Here is a 24,767-nt window from a genome sequence, read left to right on the forward strand (position 1 = left end):
AAGACAATCCTTGTATTACAGAAGTCAGGAAGAGTCCATAATGAGTAAGTCTTGCTCAGAACAACTGACACGATACTCATAATTGATGTGATGCATTGTATTTTAGGTCATCACAACTTGAGTTACATCCTTGACAATGATTACGGAAGGTCAGTAGACTCATGTCAGCTCTTTTTTACTATCCAATCGCAAATAAGCAGTTACGTAAAATGGATCGCAGGAAAGATTAAAAGAGATTCTATCTCTGTTTTCAGGAGTTTACCAGATTTCAGCAATTACTATGTCTCATCTTTGAACAAGCTGGCAATGTTTCAAACTTATGCAGGTATGTGTCAAGGCTATTCACACTCTTTAAATCCCTCAAGTCGTGAGTGACATTAGAAAATCCATTTCTGACGTAGTTTAATGGTTGTCATTTTTCAGAGGTAACTGGAATTTCCCCCTCTGAGGGTAGTGTACTGGGAGGAACGTTGCTGACCATTCATGGTCACTACTTTGACGAAACAGATCAACCTGCACGGGTCCTGGTGGGAGGTAATAACAGTTGCACGATTTACTTTATGAGCAGATTAATTGTACATGATTTTCTTATACATAAATACTTGTTCTGGTGGTCTTAAAGTCTGATCTTCACAATAAGCAGAATATTTGTAATATGTTGTTCATAGACACAATACAAGTTTAACAAACAATATATTTTCCAAATGTAGTTTGTGCTGACAAAAAATCCTGAAATATTATTTTAGTGTGTAGATTGGTTATTTATGTGCTACAGTAACCATTTCTTGTTGAATGAGAAACATGGAAGTGCAGTAAAGAGTCTCCTGTGTATTAACAGTGTATCTCTTGTTTGTGAAGGTAGAGAATGTGAAATACAAAGTCTGTCTGATGAGAGGATAATCTGCAGGACACCGCAGTACGAATGGCGCAACACGACAGTGTTTCCAGGTGAGTGCTGCAGATCACCTTTCTGCGATGATGAAGTCTGCGCTGCATGATTTGTCCTATAGTTTGCTTTACTTTTCATGACATACGTCACTGGAAAAAGAAAAAAAAAACATTCCTTAACACAATAGCGTTGTAACAGTAGATTAACTACTGTTTCAACTGCTCTCTCAACCATGACAGATTTCTTTGATCTGTCAGCAAGCTGAGTCACACACCGTGGTACATTTATCACTGTGAAACCAACCACGGTACACTGGGCGGGTGAAATATTTTTGGGTACTTCATGCTGAATGTTAAACGCATGAATTAACTAATTAAGAGTGTGGATTTGATTATCACTAATATAGCATATCATTTGTAGCTATATATTACAGTTATGATATGGCTTTCCTGAGTTTTGAAGTTGTCTGTGCTTACAGGTGGACGGGGTGTGAAAATGGAAATGTGGAATGATAGTCGTCCAAGTAGCCTAGAGGACGTGCTGACCTATAATGCTAGCTGGCCAGGTTACTCAGTTCACTGGCTGGACTCCTTGTCCTATGTTTGGCCTCGGGACATAGAATATTTCACCGCTCGATTAAGTGGTTTCTTTGTCCCCGTGGAGACAGACAATTACTACATCTACATCAAGGCGGATGACAGATTTCAGCTTTACTTCAGTCAAACTGGTAACCCAAAAGATAAGGTATGAAATAATTCAGGTAAAACAATAGCCACTGTACTTTAATCTAGTGTATTCTTCTAAAAAAAAAATGATTATTGTATGTCATATAGTTAACAATGAATTGTCAAAATATAATGTTAGGAAATGAAAACATATGTACAAAAGTTTGAATTTACAATTTTGAAGTAAGGAAATGGATCTACAAGAAGTAATGTAGGCTTTGAAATAATGCCAACATACCGAAGAGTGCAATTTGATAACTAATTTTAACAAGCACATTAAGCAATCATGTTGCTCTTTTATCTGTTTGTTTAGGTGAAAATTGCTGGTCTGCATCACTGGACCAATAGCTACTTCACCAATCCTTCGCAGAGGTCTGAAAGCATGCATCTGGAGGCAGGGAAACCGTAAGAACTCTGGTCTTATTTCCATCATGAAGACACAATAACAATACTTTTAAGACCATACAGCAGTAAATCAAAACAGAGACATCTTCCAGCAAATGTAATGTAAATGTATTTAATAAAACTTCCCATTGATTTTCCCCAGGTATTATGTTGAGGTCATCATGCAGGAGTATACTGTTGTAGCCTCTGTGGATGTGGGGTTCTTGAAGGAGAAAAGCGCCTTCACCTCCCAACAAACTGCAGATGCTGTGGATGAGAAGCAGGCTATTACAGTCAGATATGATGTGCTGGAAGAGAAACAGGTTGGTGCAGGATGAAACTGAACAGGACAAAACTAAGTACCACTGTTTCATTTGACCTGATAAGTCTCATGTTTACCTGACTCTTCTCTTTGGTCATCTCTTGTTTAAGGTCGTGCATTTTGGGGGCTGGAGCCCTGACAGAGGCGTCCAAGAAGTTCAGACCGTGACAGTGAGCAGTGGCTGTTTTGCTCAGGGCAGCTGTGACTACACAGTTTACAGCCTGGGATACGGAGCCCAAAAAACAGGCAAGTTAATGCCTAAAAACAGTCGAGACTTGAGATGCTTTCACCATCACTCATTTAGGGTTCTAACATTTTTTCAGGAAGTGTTTGTTCATGATGAAAGTCAGCACATATGAGCTAGTATAGAATGGAAACTTGACAAAGACATACATGTACATATTGTACATACAGGTACATAGATGTACATATTGACTAGAACTGATGAACTAAAGATGCATTTGTTTTCTAGTTTCCTTGTCTTTCTTAGTGTTTCATGTGTGTTACAGGGCCAATCCCTGTCAGTGCATCTGCTGAGCAGGTGGCGAACGCTCTAAATGACCTGTGGTCAATAAAACCCGATAGAGTTCAGGTCACAAAGCAGGACCTTGGGACAGAGGCTCAGTACACAGTGACTTTCAATTCTCCCAGAGGTGAAATAAGTTAATGAATTGGCTGGAGGGAATATCAGTATTTTATAAACAGTACAGGACACTCGGTCAGACCAGCTGAAATGTTACGGTATCTTTTTCTCACGACAGGTGATTTTGAGGACTTGTGGTACTGGACCATGGGAGCAGACCTTAATATCTCAATCACAGAGGAGACCAAAGGCAGAGCCACCATGGAAACTTTTACTTTGCTATGGGGTGGAGTCCCATCAAATCCACTGGCATTTAATGCCTCTGAGGAAGAGGTTTGTGTTTCTCCGTTCCCTTCCCAGGAACATCTTCTGTTCTCCCCTATGCTGCCATGTGTGTTAGTTCACTGTGCAGTTATCTGTAATGCAGTTGAAGCTGTATGAGAACTGAACACATTTCATTGTTTTGCAAGTACACAGTTTTCTTTAAATACTTGGTCAAAATAAAAATCTTTATTTCCCAATAAAGGTGCAGTCTGCACTGGAGGATATGCTGTCAGCAACATGCCCTCTCGACATCTTGAGCATGGAAAACTCTGAAGTAAAATATTTCAGAGACTATGAGGATGAAAACACAGGGGTTAGTAGCTGATTAGTACAATGAATTTTCACAGTACGTGTATGTTGGCATTTGCTGATAACACTTTCCTTTGAAGCAATGACTGTAGCTAGAGCTGATATGTCCATACAGGCATTCCATAATCAAGTTTTAATTGAAAGCTTCGGTAATTTTATTCAAGATCTCTTTCTCAATCTGCTTTGATTGAGTTGTGTAACTTTTTCTATGACTCTATAGTTTTCGGGTGACATGAACAGAAGAGGGATGAGAGTGATGGACGCAGAGCCTTTCTGTGGCCGCTGGTCTCTGATGAACCCGGAGATTCTTTTCCAATCTGACGACACCAAAGAGTCTGGTGGTACCTACCAACCAATCTCACTCCAGCAATATGACAAAGTACATCACCCCCATATCCTTTTCAGCCTTCCTCTTTTATAAACTTAAAATATACATCAGAATAACTAGCAAAGTCCTACCACTGAAACATGGCTTTTTTTCATAGCTCTGCTTTGCATACAAAGGACATCTGAGGGATGAGCTCGGGGTCAAATTTGATTACCGTAACAGCCAGGGAGACAGACAAGAGGCGACAGCTCAAATCACGGTGCTCTTCAGTGCTGAGTCTGAGTGAGTTTCCGACTGTCATACAGTTAAATATGTGACGTTTCACAGACTCATTATCCTCTTAAGACCCATAGAAGATGCATATGTCAAAAATCAGAAGGTGAAGTTCCAGTAACCTCTATATATACCACGTACAACAAGTTGGCATACTATCAGGACTACAGACAGTTATGCTATTGGAATCAAAACTTTATCATGTGCTCTTAGGTTAAATTAGAAAAAAAGCTGATTTTGTAAAACTGTAATGAAATACAAAGTTCTGCAATATTCTGTTTGCAGGTGGGGCTACTTATGTGTGGAGCTTCTAAGTGAACTGCAGACAGAATACACAGGAAGTGACTTCAGACTCCTGGAGCTTTACCTGTACAAAGAGACAGATGAGGAAGATTTCTATGTGGATGCAGTGCACCTGGGGAGAGAAGCCACAGCTTTTGACACAAATGGTAGCCAGCATTCAGAAGACTCAGAGAACTAGTTTGACAGGGTTTACAGCCTGCATCTTTATGCACAAAGCTTATGTGACTTTATGACAAATTTAAAAAGACTCTTTAGAATGTGAGCACATAATCTAGTAGCATCTTGTGCCTTGAAAACTTGATAATGTTGAGTGTAATTTTCATCGTTCAATAAATTACCATGACACACTGCAGCTGCATTATGTTTACCGACGGGATTACGCTAAGGTTCACCTGAGAATAGAGTGTGGCCCAGATTATGAAAATATCATTTAAAGTTTCATTCTCACTGTTTTTGTTGCTGTAGCTGTTGTCCAGATGAGGAAACCCCCTGCACTGGCCAGTTCAGGACACATCATTGAGGAGCTCACGGTGCACAAACAGGCGGATGAGTCACATGTTAGCTATGAGATCAGCGTTCTGCCATACAACTGTGCATATGATTTTCCCCTGTTAGAGATTGCATTTCTTGAGGTGAGTCGAGATAATATTACTGACTAGGGTCACACTGGAACATTGGTTTCGTCCATCCAGTTTTATTGTGTCTCCAGTTCCATAATATCGGGAGAATTGAAAATACAGAAAGAACAGCTAAAACTGAAATGAACAAATAAACTTTGTCAGGATAAGAGAGCATAATGACTAATCTTGTCACTGTTTTCTCTTGCTTTTTAGCAAATGCCCAATGGGACTAGGGACATGACGACCTTTAGGCAAGGAGCTGCGACTGTGAATGTTACACGGTCACAGAGTGCAAGCCCACCTCTGTCTGGCACTTTTGATGTCGAGATCTTTGGTCGTAGAGTCGAAGGTAATCCTACCAAAGCATGTTGGCACTTACATAAAATGCACTTTAACAATTCCTGGGCCATTTGGTTTTTGCTCCACTCCCGTATGACTGTGTCACTTACGCAATTAACCACGCCACAAACCATCGTCACAGTATAGGTACAGTATGCTCCCTGCAGACTACAGACCTACTCCTTCCTCATGTAAAGATGTTTTTTGTGAATGCAGTCCTGTGGTGTCTCTGGTTTAGGTTTGGATGTGGACATATCAGCGGAGGATCTGCAGTATGCTCTGCAGGGCATCCCAGAGATGGGCCAGCTGGAGGTGCAGAAAGTTGGAAACTGCCGGAGCCGTCGATGGGACATCACATGGCTCACCAACCCAGGACGCCAGCCTCTCATTCAGGCAAGAATTACAAACAAATTTTAGTTTACTTAAGAACGAATATAAATAAGCTAACAAACTGTCAGTACTTAATATGCAATCTAATACAATCACAAATGTAACCAAGATTCATTTTACATTAAACATCCATTTTTCATCTTATGCTTGTTTCTGTTGGAACATGAGACCTATCTCAGGCCTAATTTCTAATTACTTCTTCTATTTCAAATTTGGGCTAATATGGGTGGAGCCATACTGTAAACTGCCTCATTTCTCCTCACAAAGTGGCCCCACCAAAATTGTACCAGGGATGTGTAATCTTAATACTCCTTTAATAATGCTAACATGGTTGCTAATGTTGCTAAGGGAGCATAACTGTGGTGTGTTAAATGGAAATAGAAAGTAAACTGCACCAACCAATACCAGTCTGACACAGCTTCAGACTGGCTCAGTTCCAAAACAAAGTTTTAATGACCTCCTTTTTGGTCCCAAATGACAAGAGGTTAACAGGTTAGCTGACACTGACACAGGTATATAACTGATGCTGTTTAGGTGTAGATGATATGCTAGCTGTAGGCTATAACTGCTGTTCCCTCCCTCATTTTGCTTTCTCTAATTTGTAAACCAGGTCAATGATTCATCAGTGGTTGGCGTTAATCCCAGTGTATCATCCCATGAGAGGAGACAGGGAGGTTTATTCAAGCAAAGCATTATGGGGGATTTCCTACGTGTGCCTGAACTCACACCTCAGGTAACTGCCAAATGTTATTGTTAATGTTGTAGTAATTACATGCTACATGCCATTACTATTACTACGGTAATCTGAGTGGCAGTAAAATTGTTAAAATCCATCTATCAACAAATACCTCTATCATAAACCTGTAAATCCAGCACCATTCACAACTCACCAGATTTGTGTGATCCAAGAATGGCACAAATATGTCACAAAGTATCTTGTCAAAAATTACACATACATATATTTCGTTTTTTTAAGTTTGGGAAATACAATTCTGCAAAATTTACTGCGAGCATTTTTATTTTCCTTAAAATACAAATACATATAGAAATTTAAACAATTTGAAAACCAAATAAATAAACAGCCACAATATGTATCGCTTTGTCTCATAAATTCATTTAATCAAATTCTCTTCATCACAAAAAAACCCTGAAAATAAAATTAGACTTGATAATACAAATCTTAATTGGAAATATTGCCAATACAAATCAAGTGCTTTTGAAATGATCTAACTAAATTAAGTGTAGGAAACATCAAGATTGGTTTTGTTAGATGAAGAGAGATTAGTAGATAAGTAGAGAATTGTCTTCATGTGGCGTTGCTTCATCAGACTCTCACAACACTGCAGTTTCACTATTTCTTCCATGAGCAGTTTCACCATTTCTTCAAAATGGAGAAAGATGTGTTAGATAACATTTAAGAGGAAATGAGAGATAATTAATTGAGTAATTAATTCAAAATAATTGTCCCCTTATATCTGCTAAAACATATGTTGAGCATTTTAAAATACAGAATAACTGTTCCTTTGGTTACAAGTTCCATTATTGCTTTTCAGACATGCTGACTAATATTAGTCCTTGTAAACTCATCAAACCGTTCATCTCGACCATTGGAGATTTTAAAATGGTTTGTTACCAAATCACCACAGTAACAAAATCTCTTTTTGATGTATTCAGGTTGAGGTCTTCATCAATGGCATCCCATCAAAGTGTTCAGGCAACTGTGGATTTACATGGAGTGAGTCAAAGACCCCAACAGTGACAGGCATCTCTCCAACACAAGGTAGATAATCACAGCTTACTAACATAGAGTTTTGTCCATTAATGTAAGGGCATCAAATATTCAGTCTATATACTCAAAATATAGGTGTGGAACAATGTCATTCATTCTTGTCTTTCAGGATCCCATGCCTTGAGCACCATTCTCACAATCACAGGATCTGGCTTTGCCGGAGAAAACGCGACAGTTATGTTGGGTGATATTGAATGCTCCACTCTGCAGGTTACTGGTAAGTTTAATCAATGGCAACAACTCCCTCTCCACACACAGGGATAGTGGCTCAGTTTGAATATTTATTATTTAAAAGCACACATTAAAAGTACTATACAGTCCAGTTCAGTTTTTAACTATTAGCCCTGAACACAGCAAAGGCCAAATTTTACCTCTTCCTAGGTAACATTCTAGGGAATTTAACTCTTTGTATCTCTCCATTTTAGATACCTCACTTACGTGCGGTGTGGGCCCTAGAAGTGCTGGTGTCTACCCAGTGTCTGTTAACTTCTTTAGACTTGGATATGCCCGCTACCCAGAGGGAAGCATCTTCAATTTCACCTACCAGATGGGAGTGACATCCATCGCCCCAGCATCAGGCAGTGTCACAGGTACACCAGCACCACGACACTGGCACACTGCTCATTGCTTATGTACTCACGCAGTCTCTGGCCGATGAGGCATTTCTCCTGTAAAAAGTATTCTGGGGATGGGATGCAGTTATGCAGAGGCACTTCATATTAGATGTTTTCCACTTGTGCAGTTTCTGTGTTAGTGTAATCTAAAGATCTAGATTTGCCTGTCTTGACTGATCTTTGAGTTTATTGTGGCTTGCAACATTTCTATCATCTGCTCTTCCTCTCTCCTTTTCTGTAGGAGGAACCATTTTAACCGTGTCAGGTTATGGTTTTAGCCGTGAAACTGAGGTCATCATTGGAAATGAGACGTGTGACATCATTACTGTAAATCTAAATGAGCTGAGATGCAGGGTTGCCCCAGTAAGTCAGTGTGCATTTAGAGCTGCTAACATATCCCATAATCCTGCATTTTCATTGAATAACTGGTCTATTGATCCATCTCTCAGGGGACAGTGGGACCACAGACAGTGACACTGAGGAAAGGGGAAATGACATCCTCTGCGGGGGACACTTTCACTTATGATGACAGTCTGACTGCCTGGATCATGGGTGTGAGCCCACAGACAACAGTTGTGTTTGGTAAGACATCTGCTATATCAATTGTGTTTCAGAGAAAAAACTCACAGACCACAACTCACATTTAAAGCATCAGAGTTGGAACTGCATTTTCCAATATTTTTGTTGTTGTATTGAATGCATGCGCTTGATTTGAAGCTATTTGTTCATTCTCCATTTTGGGCCTGTTGTCTGATTTGGTACAGACCCATTTCAGATTTTCAAGTGTATAGTTAATTCTAACCAAGATTGAGGCTGGTAAGGATCCTTTGCTGAAATCATCTGTTGAACAGAGCTTATTATGAGAGAAGAATAGTGACCCACGACTATTACTGTGCTTTCATCCTCTGGTCTCAAAAAGCATGCACACAACAATTATCCCCCTAATCTGTTTACCTACTACTTACCTTGAACAGACAAAATGGTAGTTTCCCCAGGGTAAAAGCCTGAAAGGAACAAAGCCTTGCATTTTCCATTTGTCTGCCAATGACAAACACACAGCATGTGAAATATCGATAAAGCTCTTTTGCTTTGCATTCTATTTAAGAACAATAGGACATCTATTTCAGAATTTTTGTGATTGTGTACAGTAATTTAAGTGCACTGTCACTGGCTAAATTCAGTTTGTTTTGCCGTTGTCAAGCTCACTCAATCACAGGTAATAATAAGTATACAGTGTTTCATCAAGTTCAGAAAAGCTTGTTTAATTGTAGGTTATGGCTGCAATTTTAAAACTATGTTGAGACCTTAAATTAGAGTTGCATGTAGTTGCTTCGTCTCCTCCAAAGAACATCACCAAACAATGTAAACACGCAAGATCTCAAATGCCATTTGAAAGGAAAAATCACATTTAAGTGTCAGGTGTCTATCTCCAAGGAGACAACATTGTTCTCATCCTTTGTCACAACAAAAGCCCGGTAGCCCTGCTGTACTGAGAACAGTGGGTGCCAGTTATATGTGACCAGATCTCACCTGTCATGAAGAGACAAAGTGATGCAAAAAAAAAAAAAAGCCAGTCTCACTGGATTGTTTGGCTTCTTTTTGTCAATTTTTAAGTTTTTGTTTGTCTTCACATCAAGGGAAAGGGATTAGCAGTCATTGTTGAGTCAAATTCTTCCTGTACTCTCTCTCTGGCCTTGTTAAAACACATTCTGCCCTGATTATACTCCACAAGAGCGCTGTAGATTGTCAGTCAACAATTATAGCGTGCAAGGCTGTTGTTTTTCTCACATAATGCTGAAAGCATTAGAAAGTTATAACTGAATGTGATGCAGATGGTGTTCTTTGGCTCCTGTTGTTTTGTATGGCACAGAACAAAGAGTTCTCATGGTCACGGGCACGAACTTCGGAAATGAGGCTAATGACAGCTCGTTGCTCATCGGCCACAGAGAATGTGAAGTCATACAGTGGTCAGATAACAACATCACTTGCCTACTGCCCATTCTGCCTGCTGCCATTTATGATGTTCATGTGCAAGTGGGAAACAGGGGCTACCCAAAAATCAGGTATGATTTTGTAGTACTTCACAGACAATCATGAAGACAGGAACATTTACAATGCAACTATTGTAGAGTGTGCTGACCATAAGTTCATGCCATGTATTCACTACACTCAAATGAAATGCAAGGCCTAGTTAAAGGAAACACTGTTTCCAGCATGAATTATACCAGATGTATATTTACCTTTGGATTTGCAGTAGTTTCCTTGTAAATCATATATATTGATTTATTTTGAAATGACCGGCAATATATATCTTCCACCCATAATTTACCTGAGTAGAAGTCCTGACACTTAAGAATAGTTCCAAAAGCTACATTTTAGTGTTGCACAAAAATCACATCATATTTTTGTGCTTTAACCAAAACAGTGAAGGTGTGAATGCTACCATTGAATACATTCTGGAGGTCACCAGCCTCACACCTCTCCAGGGATCTCTGTTTGGAGGTACTAAAGTGACTGTAAGTGGCTCTGGATTCAGCCCAAATGTGTCTGACTACAGAGTCTCCATGGGTAAGCAAACAAAACGCATATGTTTATGTAAATTTTAAGGTGATTACAATATTGATTTAAATGATACATTTTTTCATTTTAAAATAAGATAGAATCTTATGGTAAATCTGTGTATTCTGAGCTATATTCAAAGTAAGTTGTTTTCTTTGTAAATGAGCTGTGCGTTGGTTTTGTACAGGAGGTAGACACTGTGAGGTGATCTCTGCATCAGAGCATCAGCTAGAGTGCATTACCCAGACAGGAGAGCAGACCATTACTGTGACAAACCAGGGCTCCCACCCCGGTAAGTTTACATCAAATCCTCTCTCTCTAATTCTTTGTGCATTAAGACACTTGAACAATGAGCAGAGGATAATTTTCTCGTCAAATGTCGTGACTCTTTTGTCAGCCTTTTGCTTTTGCCTGTGGCCTTTCCACCGTATTGTTTTGCTTTTTTTTTTTTGGGTGGAGACGTGGAAACTGAGTTAAAAAATATGCTAATCTCTAATCACCCAGAACAACTCGTCACGACATTCTCCAAGTGCAGCATTTTCTTGTTTAGACAAAGACCAGTAGAATTAAAAAAATCTCAGATATTTCTTTCTGTTGACTAACTCGTGCACATGTTTTTATACATTTTCCTTTGTTTATGTGTGTGGACAGAGTATGGTGAAGGTTATGCGTGGAGCCCTTCAGCTGTGCTGGTTTCAGTAGGAGATACTGTGATCTGGCAATGGGAAGCACCTGAATTCATTCAGGGACTGGGCTACAGGGTTTTCAGTGTGTCCACTCCTAGCAGTACAGTACATGATGGAGTGGCTTTCAGCAGTGGAGACACCAAAACCCCAACAGGTACAACCCAACAGAGTGAATAGAAATACAGTTTGGGGAGTACATAGCCAAAAGATTCCCCATAGCAGCTTTTTTTCACGATCATACTCCATTGCTCCATGAATTTTATATATTTTTTTTTTCATGCTGGTATGATATATTGATGTACAGTTAAGCTGGCTAAAACTAGTTAAACTAGTTTGTATCAACTGATATCAGTTTCTTGGCAATATTATTCAGACATGAAATAGGCGTTCGGTCCAAGACTGCCCTCCTGACGCTTTAATGGCAAGTAGGAAACATGACTTAGTAACATACTTTTGTAGTCTGTGCCCTTATCATAAATAGTTATCTGATATTTTGTCACACTCACATTCAGCTCTTTGTTTTCATGCGTGACTGTCATGCTTTAGTTGATCGCGTCGGAACACTGTGACGTTTCTGACAAGCACATGAAGAAATTGTTCAGTTCTAAATTTAGATCCTCTGCTGAGAAAATCCAAGTCTCCAAGTCTTTGTCATGTCTCAGACAGACACAGTGACAGGACAATGGAAAGATGTCATTCCAAAAGTGCATTGTGTGTTTATGTGTCTCTTGTCCTCAGGGCGTTTCAGTTATCAATTCACAGTCCCAGGGGTGTATTACTACAGCAGTGGTTTCATTGATGAAGCCAACCAAAGGGTCTTGCAAGGGGTGGTGAACGTCCGGGCTGTGGATCAGAGGAGCAGTGGACTGGATGTCAGTGTGAGGGGCATACAGGCCTTGCACAAGCAAGGTAAACACCAAGCATTTAGCTCACAACAGATATATTTTGAGCAGCCCTTGGCCTAGAGGTTAGAGAATCGGGCTCATGATTCCCAGGAAACATCCACAGCTGAGGTGCCCTTGTGCAAGGCACCTAACCCCTCACTGCTCCTGTGCTGGTTGTGTGTGTCTGTGTGTTCACTACCAGTGTGTAAGGATGGGTTAAATGCAGAGGATAAATTCACTGCTCACTGTTTACAATGTGTGTGTGTGTGTGATCTTGGGATTCTATTGTATTCTATTGTATATATCCTTGAACCAAAGAACAGCAGTCAGTGAAGGAGATATTACCCTAGCTTAATCACTGTGCTTTTCATCACAGAATGTGTAGGATTATCACAAAACTGAAACTGTGTTCTCCTGTTTTATGAGGGAAGCATTGCTGCTACCACTTTTCCTGAAATGCTCTGGGGCTTGTACCTACAAGTCAGAATAAAGATATATATTCATTGTGGTTAAGGCAACATTAATTTACAGTGTTCTTGACTTCAATCTTCAGCCTTCTGATAAAAGATGGTTTAACAGCTATAACAGTTGCCTCACAGCATTCCTTATCCTTATGCATGGGCTGTTTGTAGGTTCAGTACGAGTGAGCAGGTCATTATTGGATTGTGTCAGCTCTTCCCCTGATTGCCCCCACAACCTCCAGTCCAACTGGAGTTCAAACGGCCTGTCCTTCAGCTTCGCAGACTGTGCCAGCCCTATGGTCCACTCCATCTCCCCCAACAGTGGTACGGCCCATGACGTCATCCACATCGGGGGTATGGGCTTCAGCAACCAGAGCTGTGCCAATGAGGTGATCAACTTATCTATCTCCATGTAGTTTTCCAACCAGTTTTCCCTCTGATCCTCACAGGTTAAGCGTATGTCCTTTGACAAAATGTTGAATGAATAAGATCAAACATGTTTTTGGATCCACAAGAGCTGATTTGCAGTTCTGGAAACTCATGACCCACGGACAATTTCCAGTTTCCATTAACCCCTCTATGAATATTTATTCATTTGTTTGTTTTGATGCCATTGTCTTTTACATTGTCTTTTAGTTTGATTTCAATTTCTTCAATATCTCACACAGGTCACAGTTGGCAATTACCCATGTCAGGTGATTAATAGTTCTTCAACTGAGATTAACTGTATGCTCAGCAGAGACAGTGGGGCCCCTGTTGGCATCGCCCTGCCTGTCACTGTCCGAGTCAACAACATTGGCACCGCTATCACAGCTGTGCTGAACGAGTATGGCAGACGCTTCGTAGTCTTACCTGTAGTCGATTCCATCACCCCTGCAGTTGGCAGCACAAATGGCCACACTAGATTATTCATCTCAGGCTCCGGTTTTTCAAATGGTCAAGTTACTGTGGCGTCCGTCCTATGTACCTTGGTATCTGTTAACTACACTCAAATAGTCTGTGATACATCTCCATCCTGGGCTCACCGTGGGAATGTAGTCGTCCATGTTAACACGATAGCCTCCTCTTGCCATGGTGACTGCTCCTTTGAATACTCTTCCTCTGTGGCGCCCACCATCTCCAGCATCCACCCAGACATTGTGAATGGAAACTCCACCAGTGTAACAATCAATGGCATGGGATTTGGTGACCGTGTGGAGGATGTGGTTGCCTATGCAGACACCATCAGGCTGGAGGTGACTGAGGTGACCAACACCAGCGTTACTGTGATTGTGAATGCTCTGCCCGCTGGTGCCCACATCCTGAAGGTGATTGTCAGGAGCATTGGTTTAGCCAATGGCCAGGTTACACTGTACAGCATGCCTCTGGCCAACTTGAACCCTACCTCGGGCAGCATAGCAGGAGGAACCCCTCTCATGATCACTGGAAATGGATTTGCACCAGGAAACACCACTGTGATGGTCGGAGGAGCTCCCTGCAGGATTGTGGAGATCACACCAAGCATGGTGCACTGTTTGACTCCACCTCATGATGAGGGGCTTGTGGATGTCAACATACAAGTGCTTGGTGTGGAGTATCCACCACTGAATTTCACCTACTCTCAGTCAGACACTCCGCAGATTACCACTGTGAGCCCTGGAACAGGTAAATTGGTTTGATTAAATCACACCATGAGAAACTAAAAAGTGTTCATTGTCATTTCACAGCCCATAATCCCTGTGTCCATGCCCTGTTGATCAATTATCATCTCTGTGTGAACTCTCTGTGTTAGGTCCAAGTGGTACTGTGATTACGGTGACTGGCTCAGGCTTTGGCACCGACCCTCAGCTCATCTCTATTCAGATAGACAGCGTGCCATGCAACGTGTCTGCTGTCACAGACACTCAGCTCCACTGCACTGTGGGAGAACATGCAGGAGGGACCTATCCAGTCATGCTCCAACACAGGCTCAAAGGATATGCCCAAACCCAGGCTGTCTTCAACTATGAGCTTCGGCTTACTGCAGTTGTGCCCAGTGAAGGTAATCGGATTACCCCATGCTAAATGATTTTACTTACAGTGAAAGAATAGGTAAAAATATTGAAAAGGCCTGTTTTTAAACTCATATAACCAGATAGACAGTGACGGAAAACGACTTCTTTCCTTTGTCTAATCAAGTATTTTGATTTATATTGTTTTAGGAGGCCTTGGTGGAGGAGCTATTGTGGCAGTTCAAGGCTCTGGCTTTGATCCACAATTCTCCCGAGTGTTTATTTGTGATAGAGAATGTGAGGTACAAAGGCAAATGTCTATATCTACCCGTCTGTACTGCCGGGTCCCGCTCAACAATGGTGAGTGTCATCAACTGGAAGTCTGCCAGTTTTTCTTTGTTCTGTAATCAGTTTTTTATCTCTTGTTCTGCATAATCTTTTGAAGAATTCTTTTGCACTTTTATTTTACCTGCGTTTGATGACAGAACATCATCCAGGAATGTTTCACACACAACAGACCAGACTGTAAAACAGGTGTACCCTGGTCACAGATGAGAAGATCTGAATCTGTTGCAGCCGTTGGCATGTGTCTTTTCTAAAATCTTTGTTGTTGTCGCCGCTTCGTCACAGGAAGTGAAGCAGATCAGACATGCACAGTGGCAGTGATGAATGGAAATGCATCTGTGAGCATAGCCAATGGGTACACATACAGATCTGCACTGACTCCAGTAATAACAGAAGTGTCACCTCGCAGAGGAGGGACAGCTGGAGGCACAACACTCACAATCACAGGCTCAAATTTCAGGTACGGCAACCACAGCTGTATTCACGGCACAGTGAAACCGACATGTCCTGGTTGCTGACCAACAAAACCAAAATCCCAACAATGGCAAAGTTTTCATATTACTAGTGGTATATTTGATTTTTTTTTTTCACCTCTCAAACTTTATTTCAGTGTTTTCCTGTTGTAATTGTTCACTTAAGACTCAGCGATAAATTTCACATTTCTCCCTACATTTTTCACTGTAACATTGAATATCAGTTTTTATTATTTTTTCCTACTCTTTGTAGTACAAACACCAGTGAGGTTACTGTAACGATCGCAGGGTCTGTCTGCGATGTACTCACAGCAAACGAAACACACATCATTTGTGTGACCAATGCTCAGCCTAGGTCTCAGGAAACCAAAGTCCGTGTCCAGCTTGGAGACAGAGGAATTGCACTGATGGTAAGGAGGAACTTAGAACTTTACCACAGAAGAAACGGAAAGGATCTGTCCTAAAAGATTTATGGCCTTAGGATTTTTTTGACACAGCTGAGTAAAAATAAATAAAACTAGAGTAAGAATAATGAACTGTTGAAAACATACATTTGACTCTCACCAATATTTATCTATGTGCAAGTAAGGACCATCTCTTCTACCTACACTCAATAGCTCAAAATTTACACAAAGCGAAAATTTACAATGTTTTTTTTTTTCAACATTACATGGGGTAACTTTCATAATTTATGACCTAACTCCTATTCAAATGGAAATATTTAGTGTTCATTATTGTCAAAGATGCTCTAAACTAGTGCTAATTGTAATCCATTCAAATGTACTGTCTCTTTAGGACAATGCCGATTTCTTCTATATTGATGTGTGGTCTTCTCGATACACATGGGGTGGACTGTCACCTCCTGAGGAGGGGACCTTTGCAGTCATCACCCATGGACAGACCATCCTCTTGGACACCAGCACTCCAGTTCTGAAAATGCTTCTTATCCAAGGTATTATCATTCAATCCAGTGCTCTCAAAGTTTGGCACAGTATCCTCAGACCTAGAATATTCTGTCGAAGGCAGTAATATTTTATATTGTAAGTACTGAATGTTTCAATGAGGGGAATAAGATTTCAGTATTTGGAGAGAGACACACAATACAAGTAAACAAAGAAACAAATGAATAAACAAACAAATAAATATGGAGGTTGACAACACACGGCATATATTCTATAGCTGATGGGCCATGGTTTTGAGTTTGAAAGTACTCAAGATGCAAATGAAATAACCAGAGCTCAGCTGAAGTACTGTACCATTTACTGTATCACTGTACCATTGATGTCAACATCTCATTGCTCGTAACTATATTTTTTCAGGTGGGAAATTGATTTTTGATGAGGCAGATATAGAACTTCAAGCAGAGAACATCCTGATAACAGATGGTGGAGTTCTGCAGATTGGAACTGAAGAGGAACCATTCCAGCACAAAGCAATCATTACACTCCATGGATTCTTGCGTTCTCCAGAAATTCCTGTGTATGGAGCCAAGACCCTGGCTGTTAGAGAGGGAGTTCTGGATCTACATGGTAAATTAAGCCACCAAGTATGAGATGTATGTTTTAATGAACTGTAATGCAATCTGTTAATGCATGTCTCAACGTAATGATAATGACTTTTTATTCAGGATGTGATAACTGTCTGTCTGTATAAACATTTCTCATATATCAAGTAAGACAGACTTTTGCTTCCTACATTATATGGCACCTCATATAATGTCTGGAAAAGTTCTTTCAATCCTGTTCTAAACTTAGTTCAGAGTAGATTACAGAGCCAGCCACGAGATCCTCTCAAGAGAATTGAAGAGTTCAAATAGATATGACCTAGAAATTCCATCACCAGTTTGAGTGTCATTACCAAAGCCCCTCAGGTTGCCAGTGGTGAGATCTGAACCCTTGTGATACAGACACTACTGTGTTTTGAGAGCTCCCTTTGGAAACACGTATTTTTTATGGTGCCTGTTTTAAACCTGTTTCTCCAGGTATTCCTGTCCCAATGCCCTGGACCCGCCTTGCCCAGACTGCCAGCAGCGGATCTGATACCCTGACCCTCATACACACTGTCACATGGAAACCAGGGGATGAGATTGTGATTGCCTCCACGGGACACAGGTACAAATCACCATCATAATCATTATCATCATCACCATCATCACCATCACAATCCTGGTGGCGAAGTCTTTCATAAGTGTCTAGTCAAAGCCTCTCACACATACCAGAAATATCAGCAAAGTTTCTCGAGGTATTTTTGTGCTAAAATCTATTTGTTGTACTTTAGAGATTGAAAATGAGGGAAAAATATTAACATGAACATAACATCCAGTAATGTTTCCTTATCTCTTTAAGATCAGTTATTACCAATTATTGCTCTGTTGTTCTACCCTACAGTTGCCATAGTGCAGTTTGGTCATCATTTATATATGTATGCATGGATATCTGGGTAAAAAGTTATAATCTGACTTGATAGGCACAGTCAGAGAGAGAATGAGGTGAGGAGAATAGCCTCTGTATCAGATGATGGGCGAACCCTCACTCTGACTGCACCTCTAAACTACACCCATCTGGGAGTGTCAGTCACCCTGGCTGACGGCACTGTGTTCGAAGCCCGGGCTGAGGTAGGCGTCCTCACCAGGAACATTGTGATCCGTGGATCCAACAATCAAGAGTGGAATGATCAAATTGAGGCCTGTCCTGCTGGATTTAACACAGGTATGATAAGACTGTAGTCTTCTAACATTGTAATCAGCCTGACCAAGTACTGATTCGATCGCTCCTTTATTAATTTTTGGTTAGTATGGTTAGTCTTCACAGTTAATGTTGACATCTATAACTGGATTATTAATTTTCCTCACAAAGGGGAGTTCACCACCCAGACCTGTTTCCAGGGGAGATTTGGAGAGGAAACAGGAAGTGATCAGTTTGGTGGCTGTATCATGTTCCATGCTCCTAGACCCAGTGAGAACTTGGCCATTGGCAGAATCGAATATGTTGAGGTAATTACTTAAATTGAGTTATTAAGGATCTTGTGGTTTTTCAGTCTGCTTCAACTATGTGTCCTGTTTCTGTTCCAGAGGAAAAACTCAGCAGTTACACTGTATACACTATGGTTATGTCAAAATATTTTGTTGTAGAGTGATTTTGTGTAATGAAGCAGATTGTCAAACATTTTTGTGCCATTCAAACATTTCAAATCCTCTTTCTGTAATGTGCCTCCCTGTGCCTCTAGGTCTTCAATGCTGGGCAGGCTTTCAGGCTGGGTCGATATCCCATCCACTGGCATTTGATGGGTGACGTTCAGTTTAAGTCATATGTTCGAGGCTGCGCCATCCACCAGACCTACAACCGAGCTGTCACCATCCACAACACCCACAACCTGCTGGTGGAGAGAAACGTCATCTATGACATTATGGGTGGCGCCTTTTTCATTGAGGATGGAATTGAGACAGGCAATGTCTTGCAGTACAACTTGGCTGTGTTTGTCAAGCAGAGCACAAGCCTTCTGAATGATGATGTTACCCCAGCTGCTTACTGGGTCACAAATCCAAACAACATCATCCGGCACAATGCCGCTGCTGGTGGCACTCACTTTGGTTTCTGGTACCGCATGCATGACCATCCAGATGGCCCATCCTATGACCCAAATATCTGCCAAAAGAAGGTACCCCTAGGTGAGTTCTCCAACAACACAGTGCACTCGCAGGGATGGTTTGGCCTGTGGATATTCCAAGAGTACTTTCCAGTGCGAGAAGGCCGCTGCAATTCCAGGAGACCCGAGCCAGCCATCTTCCGCACCCTCACGACCTGGAACTGTGAAAAAGGAGCTGAATGGGTGAATGTGGGAGCGGTCCAGTTCAGCAACTTCTTGATGGTCAACAATGAGAAAGCAGGTATTGAGGCCAAGCGGATTCTGCAACAATATGTGAGTGGATGGGGAGAAGAAGGAGGAGCAGCGGTTATAAACAGTACCATTGTTGGTCACGTGGATGAGCTGGGTCTGGGTGAAGACTACTGCTCCACTCGAGGAGTCATTCTCCCCTTGGATGATGGCATGAGTGTCCTCAACACTAAGTTTGTTAGCTTTGACCGAGATTCCTGTGCAGCCATCGGAGTGGCTGCAATTGACGGTACTTGTGTAGACCGCTGTGGAGGCTGGAGTGCTAAGTTCAGTGGGATCCAGTACTACCAGGCACCCAATAAGGCGGGCTTCAGATGGGAGCATGAGGTAGCGCTGATAGATAGCGACGGCTCCCTCACAGGTACATCAGATATTTGGTTAAATTGCTTACCGTGAGAATTCATACCAATTCAAAATTTGTTATCTTAGAACAGAAATTGATGTTGATAAGTGAAATGCTACCAGAATTACTTTCTTTTTTATGTCAGCTTGTGTATCTATTCTATTTTTGTAGATCTAGATTTGATCTTTATAACGCATGATCTCACGTTTTCCTTAGGCAATGTCGACCACAAGGTGGTGCCACTGAGTAATCTGCTCGACCCAGCACACTGTTCAGAGAGCTCTGAATGGAGTGTGGGCTTTTCAGGGGCAGTGTGTGATGATACTGTCAGCTTCCATCGCCTGGCCTTCAACCAGCCCTCTCCTTCCTCACTGGAGTCCAATGACGTCATTCTCACCAATTCATATGGTAAAAGTCAACTGCAATTTAGTGTGTTTTGCCGTGTGTCTGAATACAACTACTCCAAGGACAGGAGGATATTTTTAGCTGACTCATGCTTTTGAGCAGTTTACATTCATTATTTTGACAGAGATGACTTAATATCTGTTTGCTCTTTAGGATCAAGCGTGGTTCCATATCTTAAGAAAAGGATGACCCATAAATTTGGTTGGATGGCTTTGCTTCCATCTGGTAAAACATTCAACTGGTACTTTGATAATGCGGCCCAAATCACCAACATCTCATACCAAGCAACATTCTACGGCTTCAGGGTAAATCTGACAGTCACTTTCTATCTTAACTCAACTATGGTTTACTTTGACTTATCCTCTGATACAGCATTGTCACCTCAGAATTATTGTTTAATCTGTCATTGTCTTGTGGAAACACTATATCAGGAGTTAGACCCTTTAAGATATATGCATGTCAATGAACAGTATAACAGGTGAAATGTGTGGTGTCTCAGATAAACATTTCACATAGTAAAATTTTACTTTTTGAACTTTTTAATTCCTGAAAAACATTAAATGTCTCAACAAATTCCTCTTTAGAAAAATAATTCAGAAGTTACAAAATTCTCCATCAGTTTAATTGTAAAAAGGCGAGAAAACAACTCACAAATTGTTCTTTTCTGTTTTCATTCCACTTCAAGTTCCCCCTATAACACTGCAGTTTTTGAAGCATTGTAGCTATTATCTATTTATACCAACCCTTACAGTTATTCAGAGATTTAAAGCTTTGTCTATGTGCAACCCCCCCCCCCATTTTACCCCTTCCTAATTTTTACTTTCTTATGCACTTGTTTGTTTATATAATTGTTTGTTCCCTTAATCTCACAGCAACAAGACTATGTGATCATAAATCACAATTTGACGCAGAGTCCAGACAGGTTCCACATTGTGGACAACAGAAATGGCTCCTCTCTGCCCCTCAATGGCAGTTCGAATCTAAATGGTGACTGGTTCTTTGACGAATCCTCCAACAACCTCTACTATATAGGTAAAACCATTTACCTTTTATCTCAGTCTGGTCAAATAAGTTACCCTTTTGCCTATCCATCAGTGTGACTTAATTACAACAGCCCTAAGTATTAGTATGACCATTTAAGAAACCTTTCTATGGTGCCCTTAGAATGGTTGGATTAGTGTTAAATTGTTCACTTTAAATTCTGCTCTTGCACTGCATGCCATGCAAAAGAGGGATCATTTTGAGGATCAGTGCTCACTGTTTCCTGTTTATCATTTTCTTACATTGCTCGTGGCTGTTCGAAACAAACAGTAATTGAAAAAAAAAAATGTGGTCTGTGTTTCTTGTAGTGTCTGGAAGAGAGCATGCTCGCAGACGGAGGTCCAGTGTTGACCGGAGCACAGCGGACAGATCTGTGTCCTTCAGTGTGTATCGATGCTTCTTCTCCGACTGCCTCCCCCCACCCCCAGCAACACTTCCAACTACACCCACCAACAGACCAGCTGACTTCATGTGCGTCACACACCAACTGTTTTCACATCACCAATCATATTTATAGTCTCCTCACTGTCATGACATAAGAGCAGGTTTAGTAAAACTGAAGAAGAATGAAATTGTTGCTCTGCTCTTCATTTACTGATTCAATTGGTTTTTTTTCCATGGAAACTCAAAATAAATATAATATGTAATTGCAGCGCTTGGTCTAATGCGTCATTCTGGAGGTCCTCCCCTGAAAACAACTTTACTGTGCCAGCAGAGGGAGCCGACGTGGTAATTCCAATAGGTACTTAAATTCTGAAGCCCGATCTCTCTGTAATACTATCTGAACACATAGAGTACAGACAAAAACATATTGCTGTGCGTTTCATCGACTCGTTGTGTGACTCAGAATTCTTTTTTTGGTGCCTGTATAGGGAAATGGGTGGTTCTAGACAGCAGCATTCCACCTCTGAACAAACTCACTGTGCAAGGAGTATTGGAGATTCCAGACCCCACAAGCGCAACTTCAACACGCACCGCCCGTAGCGCTCCCCAAAACAACACTGTTGTTCTGGAGGCCACGTATATCTCCATACAGGTCAGTGCCAGTCTAACAACTGTAACTGTGTATTTTTTCCATACAGAGCTTAATAATATCACGCTGTCCTTTTGCAGGGTGGCCGTTTAATAGCCGGGTGGCCTGATGAACCCTTCAGAGGTCAACTGCACATTATACTGCGAGGGAACCACTTCACTCCAGACTGGCCTCTGCCTAATGGACCCAACCAGGGCTCTAAGGTCCTAGGTAAGGGAGTTCCGTAATGTATTTGTGTAATTCAATACTTAAATAACATTTTAATATATACTGTATTATGAAAACACACATCAATGTACTGTTAGTCATGTTTCTTGACAGTTAGCCAGCCATTAGTTTTAATTTTGGGCCAATGTGTTATTTGAACACGTCTGTCCTCAAAAAGCTTTAGATCTTAAATTAACCCAGCGTTTAAAACATTTAAATGTGAATGTTTTAGGTGTTTTTGGCACGTTGGATCTGTATGGAATGCCACACAATGTGTACCACACCAAACTGGCCAGCACTGCTAACGCAGGCACCAACACCCTGTCCCTACAGCACTCTGTTGACTGGCAGGTCAGTAGTCTCCTGAAAAAGGTTTTTAGAAATAAAGCATTGCACACTGTGAGTTAAAGTCCTTGTATATTCATTTAATTTTTCAGTTTTTGAAGAGGGGATCTCTGAAACACAGATTATGTGGCCAACTTTACACAATATACACAAAGTTGAATTTTCTTTTTATGTTTGTGTTTCATTTACTCTGTGAAGTCCTCACTTATTACATCCAGCGCTAATGACTGTGCTTCTGTTTGTTCTTGTCAGGTGGGTGATGATGTAGTTCTCTCCACCACGAGCTATGACCCCTGGCAGACAGAAACCCGCAGGATCACAGCAGTGTCGGCAGATGGACGCACACTGACCCTGAACCAGTCCCTCTCTTACACTCACATTGGTTGGTCCATCAAAACCTTTCAGAATATTTTAATTATGCAAGCATAAATAATACATATTGTTGTGCTTATAGAAAAAATGGCTTATATGTTGATATCTGTTAAGCAGATCTCTGTGGCAGTTTTAATAATGCCATTCTAGTCAGTAAAGATAAATCTTTTTCACCTTCAACTGCATTTGTGCAGAGGATAAACAGAGGAGTCAAAACATTCACTTTGTCACTCCTCATCTTCATCTTTAGTTTTTATCACCATATAGAATATCAAGAATATGTAGGAATGTCATTTCTGCAGTTCAATCATTTCACCCCATAATTTTTTCATTGTGAGGGTTCTTGTTTCAAATTCACCTTACATCACTCATTAATCAGTTTTAATTGTACAAATTGTGTCTGTTATGAACTTCAACATAACAGGATAAATTCATCATTTACCAATTTGCTGTCTCTACAGGAGAAAGCTTCAGTGTGTCAGGCACCTCAAAGAGCTACAGACTGGCTGCAGATGTTGGTCTTCTGAGCAGGAACATCAAGATCATTGGGCAGGGCTATCCAGGCCTATACAGTGAGTCATTTGGAGCTCGAGTATTGGTTGGCAGCTTCTACCATGGAGGGATCACATATAGAGGTATCCGTCTTTCTAACTGAATATATTCACATTTCCGAATGACTGCTCTATTTCATGAGGCTAACCTTGAGTCTAGGTTACGCTTTATTTCCTGTACCTGCTTGGTCTTCCCAATAGAGCAGATTGGTGCTAAAACAAACTACAGCTCCAACTATAATTAAACCTACAGTGCTGCAAAATGTGCATTTTCTCTTTATAACTTTCTCTGCATAACTTTACAGTTTTTAAAGTTGTCATGCTAATTTTATTCACGAGAGGTTACTAGGTTTACAGCTGCACATTTTATTTTGATGCTCTCCTTTAGGCAAAGCACAGATAAGAGATGTTGAGTTTTACCACACCGGACAGGAAGGATGGTCGGACTACACCGACCCACGCTACTCTGTGGCTTTCCTCAACCTGGGAGAGGTTGGACATACATGAAATCTATTCCTTTGCTACTGACAGGCATCTATAAAGACTCAGTTTCATTGCTTACAGAATCACCCATTATTTGCAAGATAGGGCACATTTTTCAGATGCTTGATATCAGAATGTTGTATTGCATTAGCTATTGTGATTCAAAAGTTGTCATGTACAATATGCTGTTTCCATTTAAGCATCAGGTATTAGCCACATTTTACTCATGTAGGATTTTTGTCATATTTATTAAATTTGCTAAACAATCTTGTTTTTTTTGTCATTTCGACAGGTAGTTGAAAATGAATCTTACATCAAGGGATGTGCTTTCCACAATGGCTTCGCACCTGCCATTGGTGTCTTTGGAACAGATGGACTGAGTGTGGATGACAATATCATCTTTTTCACCGTTGGAGAGGGTAGCTTAACAGTTTACAATTTTAATCACAAGATTTATATTTGTCTGCAGGAAGTGTAATCAGTAGCCAATAAGATTGCCTAAGATGTTTTCCAGAGATTTCAC

General features: G+C 40.9%; 1 protein-coding gene across 1 annotated transcript in view; it reads left to right on the plus strand.

Moving 5' to 3' along the window:
* Positions 1 to 24,767, plus strand: part of pkhd1l1.1 (PKHD1 like 1, tandem duplicate 1) — a 35,654-nt gene that overhangs the window by 5,252 nt on the left and 5,635 nt on the right. Inside the window, exons 10-61 of the mRNA XM_030788502.1 lie at positions 107 to 149; positions 255 to 325; positions 424 to 534; positions 859 to 948; positions 1,368 to 1,633; positions 1,928 to 2,019; positions 2,162 to 2,321; positions 2,431 to 2,566; positions 2,830 to 2,973; positions 3,082 to 3,236; positions 3,430 to 3,540; positions 3,757 to 3,915; positions 4,022 to 4,146; positions 4,423 to 4,586; positions 4,906 to 5,072; positions 5,274 to 5,409; positions 5,638 to 5,792; positions 6,400 to 6,522; positions 7,464 to 7,569; positions 7,688 to 7,795; positions 8,004 to 8,168; positions 8,434 to 8,555; positions 8,642 to 8,774; positions 10,063 to 10,255; positions 10,618 to 10,760; positions 10,939 to 11,043; positions 11,403 to 11,591; positions 12,176 to 12,346; positions 12,960 to 13,171; positions 13,451 to 14,426; positions 14,554 to 14,802; positions 14,963 to 15,112; positions 15,383 to 15,557; positions 15,824 to 15,980; positions 16,366 to 16,522; positions 16,890 to 17,099; positions 17,552 to 17,681; positions 18,037 to 18,278; positions 18,426 to 18,562; positions 18,796 to 19,825; positions 20,024 to 20,215; positions 20,366 to 20,517; positions 21,085 to 21,244; positions 21,562 to 21,724; positions 21,907 to 21,995; positions 22,126 to 22,289; positions 22,367 to 22,496; positions 22,726 to 22,844; positions 23,091 to 23,220; positions 23,672 to 23,845; positions 24,150 to 24,253; positions 24,537 to 24,663. Coding sequence (XP_030644362.1) covers positions 107 to 149; positions 255 to 325; positions 424 to 534; positions 859 to 948; positions 1,368 to 1,633; positions 1,928 to 2,019; positions 2,162 to 2,321; positions 2,431 to 2,566; positions 2,830 to 2,973; positions 3,082 to 3,236; positions 3,430 to 3,540; positions 3,757 to 3,915; positions 4,022 to 4,146; positions 4,423 to 4,586; positions 4,906 to 5,072; positions 5,274 to 5,409; positions 5,638 to 5,792; positions 6,400 to 6,522; positions 7,464 to 7,569; positions 7,688 to 7,795; positions 8,004 to 8,168; positions 8,434 to 8,555; positions 8,642 to 8,774; positions 10,063 to 10,255; positions 10,618 to 10,760; positions 10,939 to 11,043; positions 11,403 to 11,591; positions 12,176 to 12,346; positions 12,960 to 13,171; positions 13,451 to 14,426; positions 14,554 to 14,802; positions 14,963 to 15,112; positions 15,383 to 15,557; positions 15,824 to 15,980; positions 16,366 to 16,522; positions 16,890 to 17,099; positions 17,552 to 17,681; positions 18,037 to 18,278; positions 18,426 to 18,562; positions 18,796 to 19,825; positions 20,024 to 20,215; positions 20,366 to 20,517; positions 21,085 to 21,244; positions 21,562 to 21,724; positions 21,907 to 21,995; positions 22,126 to 22,289; positions 22,367 to 22,496; positions 22,726 to 22,844; positions 23,091 to 23,220; positions 23,672 to 23,845; positions 24,150 to 24,253; positions 24,537 to 24,663 — 9,372 coding nt within the window. The remainder of the gene's footprint in view (positions 1 to 106; positions 150 to 254; positions 326 to 423; positions 535 to 858; positions 949 to 1,367; positions 1,634 to 1,927; positions 2,020 to 2,161; positions 2,322 to 2,430; positions 2,567 to 2,829; positions 2,974 to 3,081; positions 3,237 to 3,429; positions 3,541 to 3,756; positions 3,916 to 4,021; positions 4,147 to 4,422; positions 4,587 to 4,905; positions 5,073 to 5,273; positions 5,410 to 5,637; positions 5,793 to 6,399; positions 6,523 to 7,463; positions 7,570 to 7,687; positions 7,796 to 8,003; positions 8,169 to 8,433; positions 8,556 to 8,641; positions 8,775 to 10,062; positions 10,256 to 10,617; positions 10,761 to 10,938; positions 11,044 to 11,402; positions 11,592 to 12,175; positions 12,347 to 12,959; positions 13,172 to 13,450; positions 14,427 to 14,553; positions 14,803 to 14,962; positions 15,113 to 15,382; positions 15,558 to 15,823; positions 15,981 to 16,365; positions 16,523 to 16,889; positions 17,100 to 17,551; positions 17,682 to 18,036; positions 18,279 to 18,425; positions 18,563 to 18,795; positions 19,826 to 20,023; positions 20,216 to 20,365; positions 20,518 to 21,084; positions 21,245 to 21,561; positions 21,725 to 21,906; positions 21,996 to 22,125; positions 22,290 to 22,366; positions 22,497 to 22,725; positions 22,845 to 23,090; positions 23,221 to 23,671; positions 23,846 to 24,149; positions 24,254 to 24,536; positions 24,664 to 24,767) is intronic.

This window comes from Chanos chanos, chromosome 12 (assembly GCF_902362185.1).
Source record: "Chanos chanos chromosome 12, fChaCha1.1, whole genome shotgun sequence".
NCBI lineage: Eukaryota > Metazoa > Chordata > Actinopteri > Gonorynchiformes > Chanidae > Chanos > Chanos chanos.